We start from the raw sequence: 17,181 nt of genomic DNA on the forward strand, positions 1-17,181 counted from the left end.
CAATCTTATTTTTCTGGTGAAATTTCACATTGAGTAATTACTTTCTGCTTTTCTTGGTAGTAGAAATAAAACCAAACCTCTACAATTTCGGTCAGAGTTACTCGTAACTCCTTCTTCTTTAAAGCTGCTGTGTAGTAGTAGTCCTGATGTGGCCTCCTTTGAAGCGACACGTACATCAGAGTGAATTATATTTTGCTTAATATTTGGTACTTTTGGATCATTTTAGGAAGGCGTATCAATGTAAAGCTAAGTTGTTTCTTGTGAAAGTCATGAGATCAAGTTAAGGTGAATAGTTGTATTGTATTGTGGAGAAGTGGTGTAGATAATAGAAATTATTTCATTTACATTCTGTTCCAAAATGGCATATTAATAAACTTTGTAGTACAGTAAAACTCCATTGGTCCAGCATCCAGTGCTCCGGCACTCCTGATGGTCTGGCACCATCGGGATCCCGGAACTGCTCTGGGCAGCCGGACAATTGGAGCTGCTCTGTGCCCGGCTTCCCCGATTCAGCTGCTGCTGAAACTGACCAGCAGCTTAATCGGGGAAGCTGGGGGCAGAGCAGCTGGAGTGCTGCCGGGTTGGTCTCGTAGCGCTGCCCCTCAGGGCTGCAGGACCAACCCGGCAGCACCCCCGCTGCTCTTGGGGACACCTGGGGCAGAGCAGCTGGAGTGCTGCTGGGTTGGTCCTGGAGTCAGCCGCTGATCAGTTTCAGCAGTGGCTGACTTGGGGACGCCTGGGGCAGAGCAGCTGGGGTGCTGCCAGGTTGGTCCCACAGTGCCGAGAAGCGGCGCTACGGGACCAACCTAACAGCACCCCAGCTGCTCTGCCCCAGGTGTCCCCGATTCAGCCGCTGCTGAAACTGACCAGTGGCTGACCAGAATCAGCCGCTGGTCAGTTTCAGCAGTGGCTGAGTCGGGAACGCCTGGGGCAGAGCCAGACTATCGGAAGCGGGGACTATGAGGGGCCTGGGGTGGCATCCCACCCCACCCCAGACCCTTCATAGCCCCCCCTTCTGATAGTCCGGCATATCTGATAATCCAGAACCCCCTGGGTCCTAAAGGTGCCGGATTATTGGACGTTTGCTGTAATTATGAATCTAACATGGTATGCCAATGTAAATAATTCTTTATTAGATTTTGGCTTAGGTTTGAAGATGACTGTTAGTGGATGCTTCCACAATTTGCTTTACATGTAACTTAATTTAGCTTATAAAATATTCTCAGAACACTCTCCTATTCCTTAAAGTTCTTTGCTTGATTTAAGATGGCAGATCTTGGTTTAGCACTCTTAACATCTTTCAGCAGAAGAACTAAAGATAAACATTTAAGACAACTAAAAAAACCTGTCTCTAGGGTATGCAGTGGGTTTTGCATTATCAAAGATAGTGGTTTTCCTTTTTATGATCACTTGATTTAACTTTTAATTCTGTGAGGGAATTTGTTTCCTATGTGGGAGCGTGGAGGTACAGTTCTCTAAGTATGGCCCTACCAAATTCACAGTCCAGTTTGGTCAATTTCATGGCCCTAGGATTTTTTAAAAAATTATATTTTATGATTTCAACTATTTTAAATCTGAAATTTCATGATGTAATTATAGGGGTTCTTACCCAAAAATGAGTGGGGGGAGGTCACAAGATAATGGGGGAGTTGCGGTACTGCTGCCCTTCTGCGCTGCTCGTGGTGGTGGTGCTACCTTCACAGTGGGAAGGCCAAAGAGCGGCAGCTGCTGACTGGGAGCCCAGTTCTGAAGACAGCCATTTTCAGCAGCAACACATAAGTAAGGATGGTGTGGTGTGGTATTGCCATCCTTGCTGCTGCCTTTAGAGTTGGATCCTTGTTCAGCAGTCCCCTTTCTCTGACTACCCAGCTCAGAAGGCAGCAGCCAGCGCAGAAGTAAAGGTGGCATGGTACGGTATTACTATTCTTACCTCTGTGGTGCTGCGAGTGGGGTGCTGCCTTTAGAGCTGGCTGCTTAGCCAATAGCCATTGCTCTCCTGTTGCCCAGCTCTGAAGGGAGTGCAGAAGTAAGGGTGGCAATACTGAGACCTACATGCAATTTTCTTTTGGGTGAGGATCTCCAATTTGAGTAATACTGCTCTCCCAGGTGAAATCTGTGTGGTATAGGGTTAAAGCACACAAGACCAGATTTCATGGTCTGTGATGCATTTTTTCTGGCTTTGAATTGAGTAGAGGCCCTAACTGTGAGAATGAAGAAAATTCATAGAACTGTTGTATTAATTACTGTAATACAAGTTAAATATACTCTTTTGTGTATTAGAATTAGTTGCTACTCAGCATTCTGATTGAGACCTATTTGAATTAGGAAGATAAACTAGTTTATTTGCTTAAGTGGCCTAGAAATTAAAGGTTTAACAAAAAAAAAAATACATTGCAGGATACACAATTGTGTTTAAATGAATGTAGCTTGTTGACAGAGTAGCTTAAAGGAATTTAGGAGGCATTAACTGTTGACTCTGTTGCTGATGACTCTCAGCTGGATCAGTGTTCCAGTCCATATATCTTTAACATTCTGGGATATGACCATAGAAGTAAGCTGTTTGGAGAAGCATGGCATCTTGTGTTACAGATATGTTGTATCAAATGTTGAGCAGTTTTTACTGTCTTATAGTGAATTGTAATTGATTTCTTCAGGTAACATGAGCTACTGTATACAGAATAATATAGAAAATGTAATTCATATCTAAAATTTTTTGGTGGTGAATGGAAAACAAAAAGTTGTGACTCTTTGCAGGTGTGAGGATAATTATGGCTGTTTGTGTGGGGTGTCTGGAAGGCCATCCTCAATCTTGTAGTCACATTGTGACACCGTACTTACACTGAGTAGTTTCTGACATGACAAAAAGTCTAGACTACTTATAAAGTAATCTGAATAAAGTACAAAAAAAATCTTTCTAGCCTGCAACACCAGAATAAAATCCTGAGTACTGATACTATTTTTCATACTCTGAATGCTATAGAATAGACTCACCAACATCATGTTGTGCAGCAGGGGTTCCCAACCTTTTTCGGTCCCCATATCCCCTTGGCTTTTAGTAAACCTTCCCGTGCCCCCTATTCAATACGAAAGGAAAAAAATTCTAGACACTAGAATCCACAGCTTTTTTCACTAACTACTACTACTTTTGGAATATTTTAATTAGGATGATCTAGTTATTTACCAAATATTCCCCGTACCCCTTGATAAGCTTCTCTTACCCCCTGGGGGTATGCGTACTCCAGGTTGGGAACCCCTGTTCTACAGGCTTCTTTCCTCTAATCCCACTGAGGAATACTAACGGAAACTACACCATCTGCTCAAGAAACTCCCTGCTACAGCTTGGGACCAAATCTATACAAACACACCCTCAGAACCCCAACCAGGAGCATTCTGTCTGCTACTCAAGATACATAAACCTGGAATTCCTGGATGTCCCATCATCTCAGACATTGGCATCCTTACAGTAGGATTATCCATCTATGTTGACTCTATCCTCAGACCCTGTGGTACTAGCATTCCTAGCTGTCTTTGAGATACCACTGATTTCCTAACAAAACTACAGAGCATCAGTAATCTTCCTGAAACAACATCCTGACCACCACGAATGTAAAAGCCCTTTACACCAACATTCCACATGAGGATGGACTACAAGCTGTTGGGAACACAATCCCCAATGATACCACAGCACACTTGGTGGCTGAGCTATGTGACTTTGACTTCACAGACAACTATTTACAACTTGGGGACATTTTATCCCTTCAAGTTACAAGCACTGCTATAGGTACCTGCATGGCCCCACAATATGCCAATGTGTTTATGGCTAATCTCGAACAATGTTAACTCAGCTCTCATCCCCTAGAACCCTTCCTCTACTTATGCTACGTTGATGACATCATCATCATATGGGCCCTCGGGAAGGAGACCTTTGAAGAACTTTACAGGGATTTCAACAATTTTCACACCACCATCAACCTCAGGTTGGACCAGTCCACACAAGAGATCTACTTCCTTGATACTACAGAACAAATAAATGATGGTCACATAAATACCACCCTGTACTGGATACCTACTGACCACTATTCTCATCTACATGCCTCTAGTTTTATCCAGGACACCTCACATGATCCATTGTCTGCAGTCAAACCTTAAGATACAATTGGATTTGTTCCATTTCCACACATTCTTAGGCATTCTTAGGCATTCTTAAAACCTAAATACCCACCTGGGGAAGAAAGGATACAAATTGACAGAGCTAGACAATTATCCAGAAGTCAACTACTTTAAGACACGCCCAACAAGGAAAATAACAGAACACCACTAATTATCACCTATAGCTCTCCAGCGCATCACTGCCAATCTATAGTCTATCCTGGAAAATGATCTCACTCTCACAGGCTTTGGGAGACAGGCCAATCCTCACCTACAGACAACCCTCAATCTGAAGCAGCCTTTCCTTTCTGGCAGCCACACATCACACCACAGAAACACTTACCTGGGTACCTATTCCTGCAACAAACCTGAAGACAAATCTGTCCACATATCTATACTAGTGACCCCATCACATAAGCCACACAATGAGGGGTTCATACAATTTCACATCCTCTAATTCTAATGTGATATATACCATCAAGTGACAGCAATTCCCCCCTGCCATGTATATTGGCCAAACCGGACAGTTGCTACGACAAAGGATAAATGGACACAAATCGGAAATGGTAACACACAAACGTGTAGGGAACATTTTAACCTACCTGGTCACTCAATCATGGATTTAAAAGTAGCCTTTCTTCTACAAAGGAATTTCACTAACCAATTACAGGGAGAGTCTGCAGAACTGGAATTCATCTACAGATTTAACACCATTACCCTGGGCTTGAACACAGCCATTAACTGGTTATTGCATTACAAAGCCAATTTCTTCTGTTTAACATCTGCATTTCCATGTCAAAAGCTATTTATGGGACTCATCCAGCCAACTTAGTCTATTAATCCGGCACCTTTAGGACCCAGGGGGTGCCGGATTATCAGATATGCCGGACTGTCAGAAGGGGGGGCTATGAGGGGTCTGGAGTGGGGTGGGAGGGGATGCCACCCCAGATCCCTCATAGCCCCCCCTTACGATAGTCCCGGCTCTGCCCCCGGCGTCCCTGATTCAGCCGCTGCTGGTCAGTTTCAGCAGCAGCTGAATCGGGGATGCCTGCAATAGAGCAGCTGGGGTGCTGCCGGGTTGGTCCCGCAGCGCCGAGTGGCAGCGCTACGGCACCAACCCAGCAGCACTCCAGCTGCTCTTAGGGACGCCTGGGGCAGAGCAGCTGGAGCGCTGCCGGGTTGGTCCCACAGCGCCAAAGGACGGCGCTGTGGGACCAATCCGGCAGGACCCCTGCTGCTCTGCCCCAGGGATCCCCGATTCAGCCGCTGCTGAAACAGATCAGCGGCTGATTCCCGGAAGCCCGGGGCAGAGCTGCTCTGCCCCGAGCTTCCTGGAATCAGCCACTGATCTGTTTCAGCAGCGGCTGACTTGGATGCCGGACTAATGGAGTTTTACTGTAACTAACTAACTAATCTGTTTTTTTTCCCACTCCAGTTCATCTGACTAAGTGGATTTTTCCCACAAAAACTTATGATTCTATATATTTTGGTTAGTCTCTAGAGCTCATAGCTCTTTTTCCAGTTTGTCTAGATTTAAAAAAAAAAAAAATTCTGTGTTTCACAAACTACTTTCTCTTCAGATTTTTGGAATATCCAGCTATCTTTTTAGGCAAGTGTCACAAAAGATGGCGTTTACCAAGTTCTGCTTAATTACACAACTCCTATTACACAGAATTCCCGCCAGTCCAAGAGGCATCACTTCAAAGACTTGCTGAGGAACAAGATTTGCTCTTGATCTTTTATGAGTAAGCTGACAGTTTGCTTTTGGTATGCTGGCTGTTTCTTATTTCTGCAGCCTCTAAGCATAGAGAGAAGAGCATCTCTGCGTGACTACATGAACATCTCGAATGCAACAAATTCCACGATTAAGATAAAATATTAGCAGCTATGTAGGCAGAGTAGCTTACATGTACAAATGAATGAACAGGAACTAACTATGAATGCTGTTCATATAACCTAATGCTACATTGCTGAATTTTATACAGTGTCATCCATCATATTTGGCAACCTGATGTTGGCAGTATTGGTGAATGCATTTCCTGGAACTTCAGTGAGCTGCATAATTGAATAAAACACATTAAGATGCTAACTCCAATGTCTGTTTGTTGCACTAGCAAATAAGTGGATACTTCATACCATAACATGCAAATATTCATTAAGGAAATGACCATTGAACGTTTGCTTTGTCATAATTCTGTTAGACACACAATTCTGATACCAGTTGCCACGTATAGGTTGACTGTCAAATTATTCTTGAAACACAGGAATGGGTTAACTTGTTGATTTATAGTGTACATTAACCAGCTAGTGGCTTTTTTTTTTAAATTAAAGATCGGAAGAATTCCACATAATTAAGCTTTTATGTATCTTTATAGCATTTCAGAGAGTTACTGTCCAGGTGCTGGAAAGAGGCAGTAAAGAACACCCAGATAAATATTTTAAGTATTAATCATGTGGTAGAAGGGGAAAAATAATCACAAGCAGAGCTAAATACTTTATTGATCAAAGATGTAAGTATGTACTTTGATTTCTGTCTAAACATATGATAGTCATAGTTTGTGCATCAATAGTAGCTTGTGTTCCTCTGATTTATTACGATGCTGTAAACAAATGGTACTTAAGTCAGGGCTCAGAACTGATTATTCATCCTAAAATGGAAAATACCATGTAAACAAATGCCAGATTTGTGTTTACTAGTGAAACTGCTTCACTTACTGTGTCTTAAATGTAGCATTTGAACTGGAAAGGACACTTTCAGTACATCTTACTAAATACCATAAAGAATCTAAAACAAATCTATCAAATGTTCAAGTCTAATTAATATTAGATTTGTGGTTTTCTGTCCTGCAAATCTGTTGCTTTCAATTAAATACTGAATTGAACTGTGGGATAAAAGCTATATTATACAACAACTTTAACTTGAGTATGTTAATAAGAAAAGATTAACCTCTGCAGATGTGCACTTTTGAAGCTAAAGTCTGTTTGTAAATTAACTGTTTGTACTTAGTTTTAAAATGAGAACCACGGCACTATTACAGTAATGTATTCTATATAAAACTGGAAAGTTAAAGAGGTTCTGACATTGTTTTTCAAAATTGTTAAATATAGTTAAATACAATAGTAAAATAATAATACTAATTCATAATAATAATGAAAACCTGGGCTCCATTTGCTTACAACTTCCTATTGTTGACTTGGCATAGAATGATGCATACATATGTGTTGTGCTTTGTGCGATTATCTGACTTTAATTGAAGGTTTTCTTCAAGAACATTTTAACTGACTGAACAAAATGGGACTTGATTCATCCCAGGAGGTCACTTTTCAGTGCCTCTAAACACCTCCAGACAGAAAGCAATTTTATAATCCTACTGTATAAATGGGGATGGTCTATACCAGTGGTTCCCAACCTCTGGTCTACGGACCCCTGGTGATCCCCGACGGTACTGCGGAGGGTCCATGGAAAGTTTAAAAATAAAGATTGGGATCACCGCAATGGGCCCAATCCTTTTATTTCTTTTTTTTCCTTTTCCTTTTCCTTCTTCACCAAGGAGAGTGGGGTTTGTGAAATTTTAATAGATTGAAAAGGATCCCTATGCTCTGAAAGGTTGGAAACTACTGATCTATTCACATGTCCCTTAAATAGCATTTTGTATTCGAAGTGTGCATTAACAGACTTTGTCCAAAACTATATTGGTATGTCTACACTGAAAAGTTAATTCAAAATAACAGCCGTTATTTCGAATTAACTTTAATAGCGCTTAATTCGAATTTGGTAAACCTCATTCTACGAGGAGTAACGTCAAATTTGAAATAGCGAATTCTAATTAAGTGCTTTGTAGACACTTAATTCGAAATAGGGGGCCTCCAGCCCTTCCCAGGGAGCCCTGGTGGCCATTCTGGACACAACCAGGAAAACTTACTCTCCTCTCCTCCAGCCCTGGATCCATTAAAGGAGTAGACTCTGGCCACAGTGCCTGTGCCAGCTCTAAGCCTGCCAGCCCAGAGCCAGCAGTGGTCACCGGGGCCCCTGACCCAGTGGCCCCAAAACATGAGCCAGCAAGCCACTGGCAGCCAGCCCTCCACCGCTCCCCAGGAGCAGTGTGCCAGCTCCTAGAAAGTTGGAGAAAGTGAGCACCTTCCTGGTCCAAGGTGGAGATCATGGACCGTATTCAGGTTTGGGAGGGATGTCCCCAATGTCGATGATCTCCACACTAGACGGAGGAATGCAGCTGTCTACGGCAGGATAACTGCCAGCCTGGCCACCAAAGGCCACATGCGAACCCAGGAGCAGGTTTGCATGAAAATCAAGTTGGTTCAGCGAGACCCCCAACCCTGGGCCCTGAGCTTCCCCTCCTCCTTCTTCCCCCTTCCAGCTCCCTCCTCCCAGGTTTTCCTCTCCCCTCTCCCACCCTCTCTCTTCCCCTCTCCCACTTCCTTTTCCCAGTCTCCCCAGAGATTCATCCCCACCCCCGCAGTTTTGTTCAGTAAACCGAGTTTCTGTTTTTGAACATAAATGTCTTTTCTTTGACATCAGGAAGGAGGGGCTAGGGAGGGGTAAATGGAAGGATGTGAGGGAGGAATGGGGCACGAGCCCCCGGTGGGGAGGACCAAGGTGGCTCTGAGGGTTCCTCAGGATGGACACTCTCCCGCAGGACCTCCTGGATCCTGTCAGCCCCCCAATGGACCCTCCCCGCATGGCAGCCTGCAGCAAGTGCAGCAGGGCTGATGGCAACGACCGCACGAGACACACCAGTGTGTCCAGAGGTAGCTCTGGCTCCATGTGACCAAGTGCTGTGGTGTCCCAAGTGCGGGCACTCCGGGCACTCCAAGACAGGACTGCTTTGCTGTCCCTCATCGAGGTAGACAAGCAAGCGGGGACCCTGAGAACTGTCTGTCCGGGGTGGGCGTAGGGTCCCGTTAAGCACGGAGCTCAGTTAGCCTAAGGCAGCAGCCCCACACGCTAAGTCCTAACCTGATGCCCTGCCAGCACTGGTTCCGGCCAGCCTTAACTTCGGTTCAGGGTCCACTCAGTGTGGACGCGCTATATCGAAATAGCAAAGTGCTGTTTCGAAATAGTTTTTATGTAGATGTGTTAATTCGAATTAACTTAATTCAAAATAGTTAATTCGAATTAAGCTAACTCAAAATAGCGCTGTAGTGTAGGCATACCCTATCAAAGATAGCTGAAGTGTTGCTTTAATGCATGTTGAAGTAGAGCACTATAACTATTTGACTAAGTGTAATTCCAGGACTGTCAAAGATGAGAAACTTCTACAAGCATTCCAACTTTGACCACAGCTAAAAATATTAGTATGTTGTGAAACTGTCAGATATTATAAGTGCATCCTGAAGAAGAGAAGCAATCAAAAAAGAATATGATAGCTTCAGTAGTTTAGGAGCAAATACAGTATGAAGTACAACTTTTTTGTTGAGAATCTAATGTTTATTTTAGAATCTAAACACCCTGAAAACATGAGGGAGGAAATACTTTTGTTCTCTTGATTTGTGTTGTATGCACAGTATACCTAGTTAGCTTCAAGAGACACGTCCATGATGGATGTGTGGCTTCCCTGCCCTCAAAAACATGAAATGGCACTACCTACCTATATTAGATTTGGCATATATATATTTTTTTTAATTTTGAGAAATGTTAGATGTATTTTTTGATGTTTTCTATTTTCATTTCAATGTTCTTATTTGCTGGAAATCATGGATGTTGGACAGTTAACTTGATAGTTGACATTGAGATTCAATGAGTTAAAAGGTTATAAACCATTAAGTCACGAACTGCCAATACCACATGTCAAAACATATAGAATAAATATCCTTAAATAACTAATCATAGCAATTTTTGCAGTTTTTTTCCTATTGCATTTGCAACCAGCCGAATTCAAAAGTCTAAATCACTGGATTTTAATTCTTAACTTCTCAGGCAGCATTGTTTTTATTGACTGTCTATAAATTTCAATGATCAGTGGAAATATTTTCTCATGGTTTGTTTCTGTAATGCCAGATTGGCATTTGCTGGTGTTTACCAATTTAAAAAATGTATTCCTTCGAAGTCTACATAAAGCCCACCCATCCTCCTCTGCTCGTCCCTCTCCCCCGTTGAGATCCTATTGTCTAATCTGAATTTCCCTTCTTTATTCAAGATTGCCATTTCTCACATTCTCATCCTTAGACTTTCCATCTTTATCTAAACAGCCAAAACCAAGATAATCCTTTTCTAGGGTGCTTTCATATGGAATTGGAAAAAAACTTGACTAACATTACTGAGCTAAATTCATTTTACCTCTCTCTTTAGATATGGTCTCTTATCCAGTTACAATTAGTTGTTTAATATCTCCATCAAACAGCTCTGTAGTGCAGTGGTAAGCAGCCTGTGGGCCAGATGCAGACCATAGGGGATCTATGTATGGCAAATGAGACGATTTTCTTTACCATTGCCCATGTACAGGTTTGCCAGATTTTGCTGGTTTCCATCCATGTAATTCTTTCCTACTGCTATTACTAAAGTGGTACATACATAAAGCAAGGGCACATAAAGTGAGGCGCACACAACATTGACTGTAAGAGACATGCGCTGCCTGTGCATGAAGTCAGAGCGCTGCTACAGTTCAGACAGCACATCCCACAAATTCTAGGTATGTAAGTGCAGTTAGCAAAAATACTTGTCTTGGTTACGACAATTTTGCAGCCCAACGAAATGAAGGAGAGCCACTCATATGGCCCATACACTCGCCTAGGTTACAATCATTGCTTTAGTGCCACTCTAGAGGCAGTTTTACTTCAATCACAGACATGGAGATGCAAAACTTTACAGGGAGAAGATGTGTTAGAAGATTTGGATTTAATCTTTTCTTCCCTGTTCTCCCCTCCCCGATCCTTTTAGTTTGCGTTGGACGATCTGACACTTTCTATATGTCTTGCTGGTAACTCAAGTGTAGGGATGCAAAATCTCATTTAAAATATTAATTGGTTAGTGTTAGACTATATGTGAACCGGTTAACTAGCCCATCGTGCTGTACCGCAAGCAGGGGGTTGGCTGGAGTAGCCCCCTGCCCATGGTGTGGAGTAGGAGGGGGGCAGCTTTAGCAGGGCCCATGGCGTGGAGCTGCGGGAGGGAGGCTGCTCCAGCTGTGCCACATGGTACCGTGGGAGGGAGAGTGCTGTGGCTGAGCCAGGTACCAGTTAACCGGTTACCCTGGTAAGCATGCCAGTAAGGCAGTGTTTACCAGATAAGCAGTTGCCTCTCTACATCCCTAGTTCAGTGTAGCAAAAATTGAGCTAGTTATGAATGGTGAGTGGGTAGTATGAAAATATGACTGGAATAATTCTGTTTTGTTTTTAGTCTCTGATTGTATAGGTAACTCTGCTTGTTCAGGATCCTTGAGGATGAAAGTGTTTTAGAAATGTAGATTATCAAGCATAATAAATATATACTAGCTTAGCAAATTTGTTATGCGAACAGACTAAGTATGGAATTTTTACTTTTCCACCTATGGAAGAAATTACGTGCCCATCAAAATGACTGTCTCCAGGCAAACGGTCAAACAGAAGTTTTATAAAATGATTTTTTTTGTGTGCTGGCTCCCTCCGGCAGCTATTATTGTTGGGGCAAAGCTCAACCCGTACTTAATTTTAGCATTTTAAGGAAAACTATCTATTCCATTTGCCCACTATTTTGCTTCAATATGTCATCACCAATCCTAGTATTTAGTGCTTAGTTGCCAAGTCTCTGGGTGTGACCTTTACAGTGGAGGCTGCCTACGTGTTTCTGAATTAGTGTAGTGTTCTTGGTACCAAATGCATTGATCTCCAGTGGAAAAAAAATAGAAGTTTTGCTTTTTTTGCAAATCTAGTCTTGAGTTACAAAAGGTTTCCTAGGTTGCTGTGTTGCTCCAGTCATCCATTATGATAGCACAGTGCAATTCACCATCTTTGTGATGTATATTGTGTTTATGCTTTGTAACATATCCAAGATGAGTGTCTAGGGAGTTTTCCTTTCTACAACAATTCAGTTACTTGTTATATCCTATTTCGTACATTTTTGTCCAGGTCAGTGGTGTCAGTGTAATGATAATGAGTTTCTGATATTCAAAGTCATGGTGTGTATGTCTCTTACTCTGTGACGTGTTCTTATGTTTTAGGATTCCCCCTTTACAAATGCAGGAATGGGATCTAACCTAAATCTTTTGGGTGAGATAGAATGTGATGCCAGTATAATGGATGGAAAATCATTAAATTTTGGAGCAGTTGGAGCACTGAGTGGTATGTTATCTGTATTCTATAAAGCATAAATACAGTTCAGATTTAAAAATTATTAATGTTTTCCATTGAGAAAAGGAGAGCTCTTAGGGCATGTCTACACTGCACAGCTATTTCAAAATAAGCTATTCCAGAATAGTTATTCCAAAATACTTATTTTGAAATAGCACATCTACACTGCAGGGAAGCCTTAAAATTAGTCCAAGTCAGGCTTCCCTAATGTAGACATACCATCTCGATTTAGAACCCCAGGAGGCACTGGGAAGGAATAACTTAGAATGGCCCTGGTGAGGGGCTATTTCAAAATAGCAGTGGTGGAGCATCTACACATGCCTTATTTCAAAATAGCTATTTAGGAATAAGTGTTATTCATGGAATGATGTTTACAGAAGTCAGAATAAGCTGTCTGTTATTTTGAAATAATGGAATTGCTGTGTAGATGTTCACATTGTTGTTTCAAAATAACGCTAGTTATCTTGAAATAACAGTGCAGTGTCTCTCTGAAATACTCAGAGAGTCTCACTCCTAAATACTCTCATTGAAGCCTGTGGTAGGAACTTTGAGCCCATAATTACTATAAAACTCTGCCCTTTGCTTTAAATCTTCTTTTTCAGCATTCTAGCTTATCACAAAGGTAATTCATTGGATTCAGACTTAGTCTCTGGTCTTTTAAGGTGCTCTCGGCATACAGGTTTATTCAAGTGAAGCACCTTTTAGGCTTGGGGCCTTGGATATCTTGTAGAGTATAAATAGAGTTGAGATACTAGTAGAATATGTAAAATGAAACCAATAATATGGCTTAATCTGTTTTTACAGTCTGTCTACATGCAGACTCGATTTAATTCCATTTTATGGTATATAAGTTTATACTTTTACATTTTATTTGAAACATTCCTTATCTGACACAACTTTTTTTCCAGAACTGTCTAGGACATTTGTTGTTGCTCTCAATGACTAAGACGTGTTGATTTTAAGATTTTTGGTCACAACTCTGACATAAAAATAAGAAAAGTAGTTTATAAAATGTGTTTGTCTAATGCTGATGCAGCTCTTTGTGTGATTGAAAAAATGAACCTTGCAGTTAACACAGTATATCTATTCTGGTCAATTTAAAATATCTCTTCACTTGTAGAATCTATGAAACACACTTTTAAAGAGACAGCATCAAATTGTTCATGCTTCAGACATATACAATATCTGAGATGTTGAAAAATATCATAGAAATTATGCTATTCACATATACACTTGTACAAGGGGAATAGTACAGATTTTTCTGTCTCTGAAAGTGAATACATGTTGTAAAACCGAGAGAGGCTCTTGAGGACTGCAAAATGTCCTGTTTTGCTTTTCCTCCATATCTTTAAAGCTGATAATCATAGAAATGGAGAAATAAATGAGCAGTCATCTTTGATCATCAGGAAGAAGACGACCCCGAACCTGTTTTGTCTCTTGTGGCTATTTTAAAGATGATTGCAAAAGACTTTGAGTCAGAATGGACTTGCTTTTTTTGTTTTGTTTTTGTACTGCTTCATGATTTATAGGAGGCCCAAAAGAAATGTCCCTCTCTATCATGTTTTGCCCCCCTTTTTTCTTAACTTTAAACTTCTCGGCATTTATAGTGGGGCAATTATATTTCAGTGCTCTTCTAAAAGAAATGCTGACTTGAACAACAAGTGCCAAACCCTAATGCAGTTATAATTTTATCATTATATTCTGATATCTCAGGCAATGTCTTTTGCCTTCACAAATGTCATGCAAACTTCTAATGTCAACAGGAAACTGAATTCCTAATGTTGGTTAGTGGAAATAAACCCCACAACAGTTGTGAAACATTTAACATTTTTGTTCCTATTTCTTTTCAGGAATCAAAAATCCTGTTTCGGTTGCAAATAGGTTGTTGTGTGAAGGGCAGAAGGGAAAACTCTCTGCTGGCAGAATTCCACCTTGGTAATTACTTTGTTCTGCTTGACTTTCATTTAGCTTTGGTCTTTAATGAATGCAATATTTGAAGGTTATTCTTATCCACAGAAGGCTGATGCTGTTTGTTACACATCAGCAATAGCGTGCTTGTAAAAGGAAGACTTGCTTTGTTCTTTCATCTTGGAACATATTATTGTGCATTTGGTGCAGCTGTAAATAGAATGAAATATTGTGGATAGAAGATGATACTATGTTGAGTGTTAATTTCTTTCTTCAGTGCTGTTGACACAGATTTGTACTAAATTCTTATTCCTAATTTGATTTTTAAGAAGTCCTATTTATAAACTTGTCAGTTAAAATGACTTTTCCCCCTCTTTTTTTTTTTTTCAAAGAAACCTGGCTAGTTTGCCTTTGTTTATGACAAGGTGCAGTTTTTGTAAGTGTTCAGTTTAAAATTTGTGTAGAATTAAAAGAATAAGAATGGATTTTGAAATCCTTTATCTTACTCTCTATCTGAATGTCGATACCATCTTTCAACCTAAACTAGGAAAGTAAAGATTACAACGTTTTGTTAACCAAAATAATTATCCAAATGGGAAACACTTTATTCAAGATTTAGCTAAACAATGTAGAGCATCTTTACGTTGCATTAAAAAAGCAACATTTTTCTTAATATAAATCTTTCTAAATGTTGAAGAGAAAATATGAAATGTCTTGAAGACTTTACATAGCGTACATGTTTTAAAAGAAACTTAACTATTTTTGTCAGTAGCACTTCAGGTAACAGTGAAATCAGAAGACAGTGCTAAGACTAGTGTATGAAAAATCATACTTTAAAATCTAAAAAAAAAAAAAGCTTAAACAAGTGGTTCTTTAGCACCTTAGAAATTAACAAATATAAATACTATCAAGACCTTTTGTGGGTGCAACCCACTTCTTCAGATGTCTCTAAGGTGCTACAGAACCACTCGGTTTTTAAGCTTTTTTTTTTTTTTAAAGTTAGCTATCTCCGAGACTTTTAAAATCTCACTTAATCAGAAATACCTCTTAAATTGCCAGATGCTAGGATTGGACGACAGGGGATGGATCACTTGATAATTGCCCTATTCTGTTCATTCCCTTTGAAGCATCTGGCACAGAGCACTGTTGGAAGACAGGATGTTGGGCTAGATCAATGATTAGTCTGATCCCGTATGAACAGTCTTATGTTCTAAATTCCATCTTATTCCCTGCATTTATTAAGGCTTATAGTCATGGGTAAAACTATTGACAGCCAATTGAAATATTTTATTTCCAGAGTTCTAAAGCCTTTTTGTAGTTGCTGTTTCTATACACAAACGTACTGCCTACTATCGTACTGCTATAATACAATTGTTGACACAGGCCAAGTGAAACATCAGATATGGTTTCGCAAATATTTTTTTAAAATTCAGCAGATTAATCAAATGTTTGCAAAAACCAGCAATGTATGTAACTGCATGTGATCTTTATCCTAAAAAATATAGGTGAAAGGAAATCATTTGTCATCGTCATAAATCATTTACTGCAAGCTCTTAAATATTCTGAAACATGTTTATCTGGACATGTATTTTTATTTCATCCCTGTTCATTTAATGTATGTGAGTCTTCAAAGTCATCAGTAGTCTAAAAAACCAGACGACTAGAAATCTGCTTGCCTTGTCTTTTTCTTTAAAAAGATTAAAAGCTCTTGCATGCAATTTGGACACGTACTTTAAATGTGATAGGACTTGGCAAGGGACTGATTGTAAGAAGTAAATGTATGTCATGATTCGTAACTAAATATCCTTTCACAGTAAAACTGAATAAAGGGTCAACTGAATAGGTAGGGGGACTTTCTTTAAAAAACAAATAGCTTGCCATTTAAAAGCCAACAAACTGTATAATTTGCATGAGAAGAACAAGAAGCACTTCTTACTTTTTTTGTTGAAACTCCTTCATCTGTGTGTTTTAGCTTTTTGGTTGGTGAAGGAGCTTACAGATGGGCAGTTGATCATGGGATACCAGCATGTTCGCCAGGTATCATGACTACAAGTGAGTAAACTAGTAATGTGAGTAGGAGGAACAAATCAGAGTGACTTTAAAAATGGTTTTTCATATTTTTAAGGGTATTTCACTTCACTGCTTAATAGCTTATGTGCTGTCAGTCACGGTACATAAGGTTATTATAAGTGTTGTTATTCCGTAGAACTTGGCTAAGTAATTTTTAGAATTAAAACTTTAACTCCATTTTAGGGTAAATAATAAATAATTGACTTAATGGATATAAACATCAAGAAGTTTCCTGTCTACAGTTGCTGATAATTGTCACGCAATAATACCCTCCATCACAATGACAGAATTATGTTTGATTGTATTAATTCTCATACCGATCAACAATAAATTACATTTTTAGCTAATTTGATTCATAGTCCTTGTTGAATGAAACTCTTAACACTTTTTTCCAATTTCTAAAAATGCAAAGGTTTTGAAAATTTCTTTGGCTTGATTAGAATGTTTTCATATCCTTGCTTCTCTTTTCTAAAGTTCGTGGGGTTTAAGGAGTGTTATATACAGCAGCTTCCACTTAGAGCCACAGAGATAGTTAAGTGGGTATCTTACAATAACAATCCTACCTAACATTTCTGATCATTGCTACCACCATTGACAGAAGCAGTGATGAGTGTCCGGTTGTCAACTGCCAAATGACACTAAGTGCTTTCAAAAGATGGCTTAGATCAGATCTAGATGTCATTGGTTTAAAAACGCTTATTACCACTGGGACCTTTTCTTAACTTATAAAACTTGTGACCAATAAGTTCAGTAGAGGCAAGGCTTAGACAA

General features: G+C 40.1%; 1 protein-coding gene across 7 annotated transcripts in view; it reads left to right on the forward strand.

Moving 5' to 3' along the window:
• TASP1 (taspase 1) overlaps nt 1-17,181 on the forward strand; it is a 153,471-nt gene that overhangs the window by 26,461 nt on the left and 109,829 nt on the right. For all 7 annotated transcript variants that reach the window (XM_075925645.1, XM_075925647.1, XM_075925649.1 and 4 more), the window contains 3 exons: nt 12,303-12,423; nt 14,283-14,367; nt 16,313-16,392. In XM_075925645.1, coding sequence (XP_075781760.1) covers nt 12,303-12,423; nt 14,283-14,367; nt 16,313-16,392 — 286 coding nt within the window. The remainder of the gene's footprint in view (nt 1-12,302; nt 12,424-14,282; nt 14,368-16,312; nt 16,393-17,181) is intronic.

The sequence above is a fragment of the Pelodiscus sinensis genome, chromosome 3 (assembly GCF_049634645.1).
Source record: "Pelodiscus sinensis isolate JC-2024 chromosome 3, ASM4963464v1, whole genome shotgun sequence".
Lineage (NCBI taxonomy): Eukaryota > Metazoa > Chordata > Testudines > Trionychidae > Pelodiscus > Pelodiscus sinensis.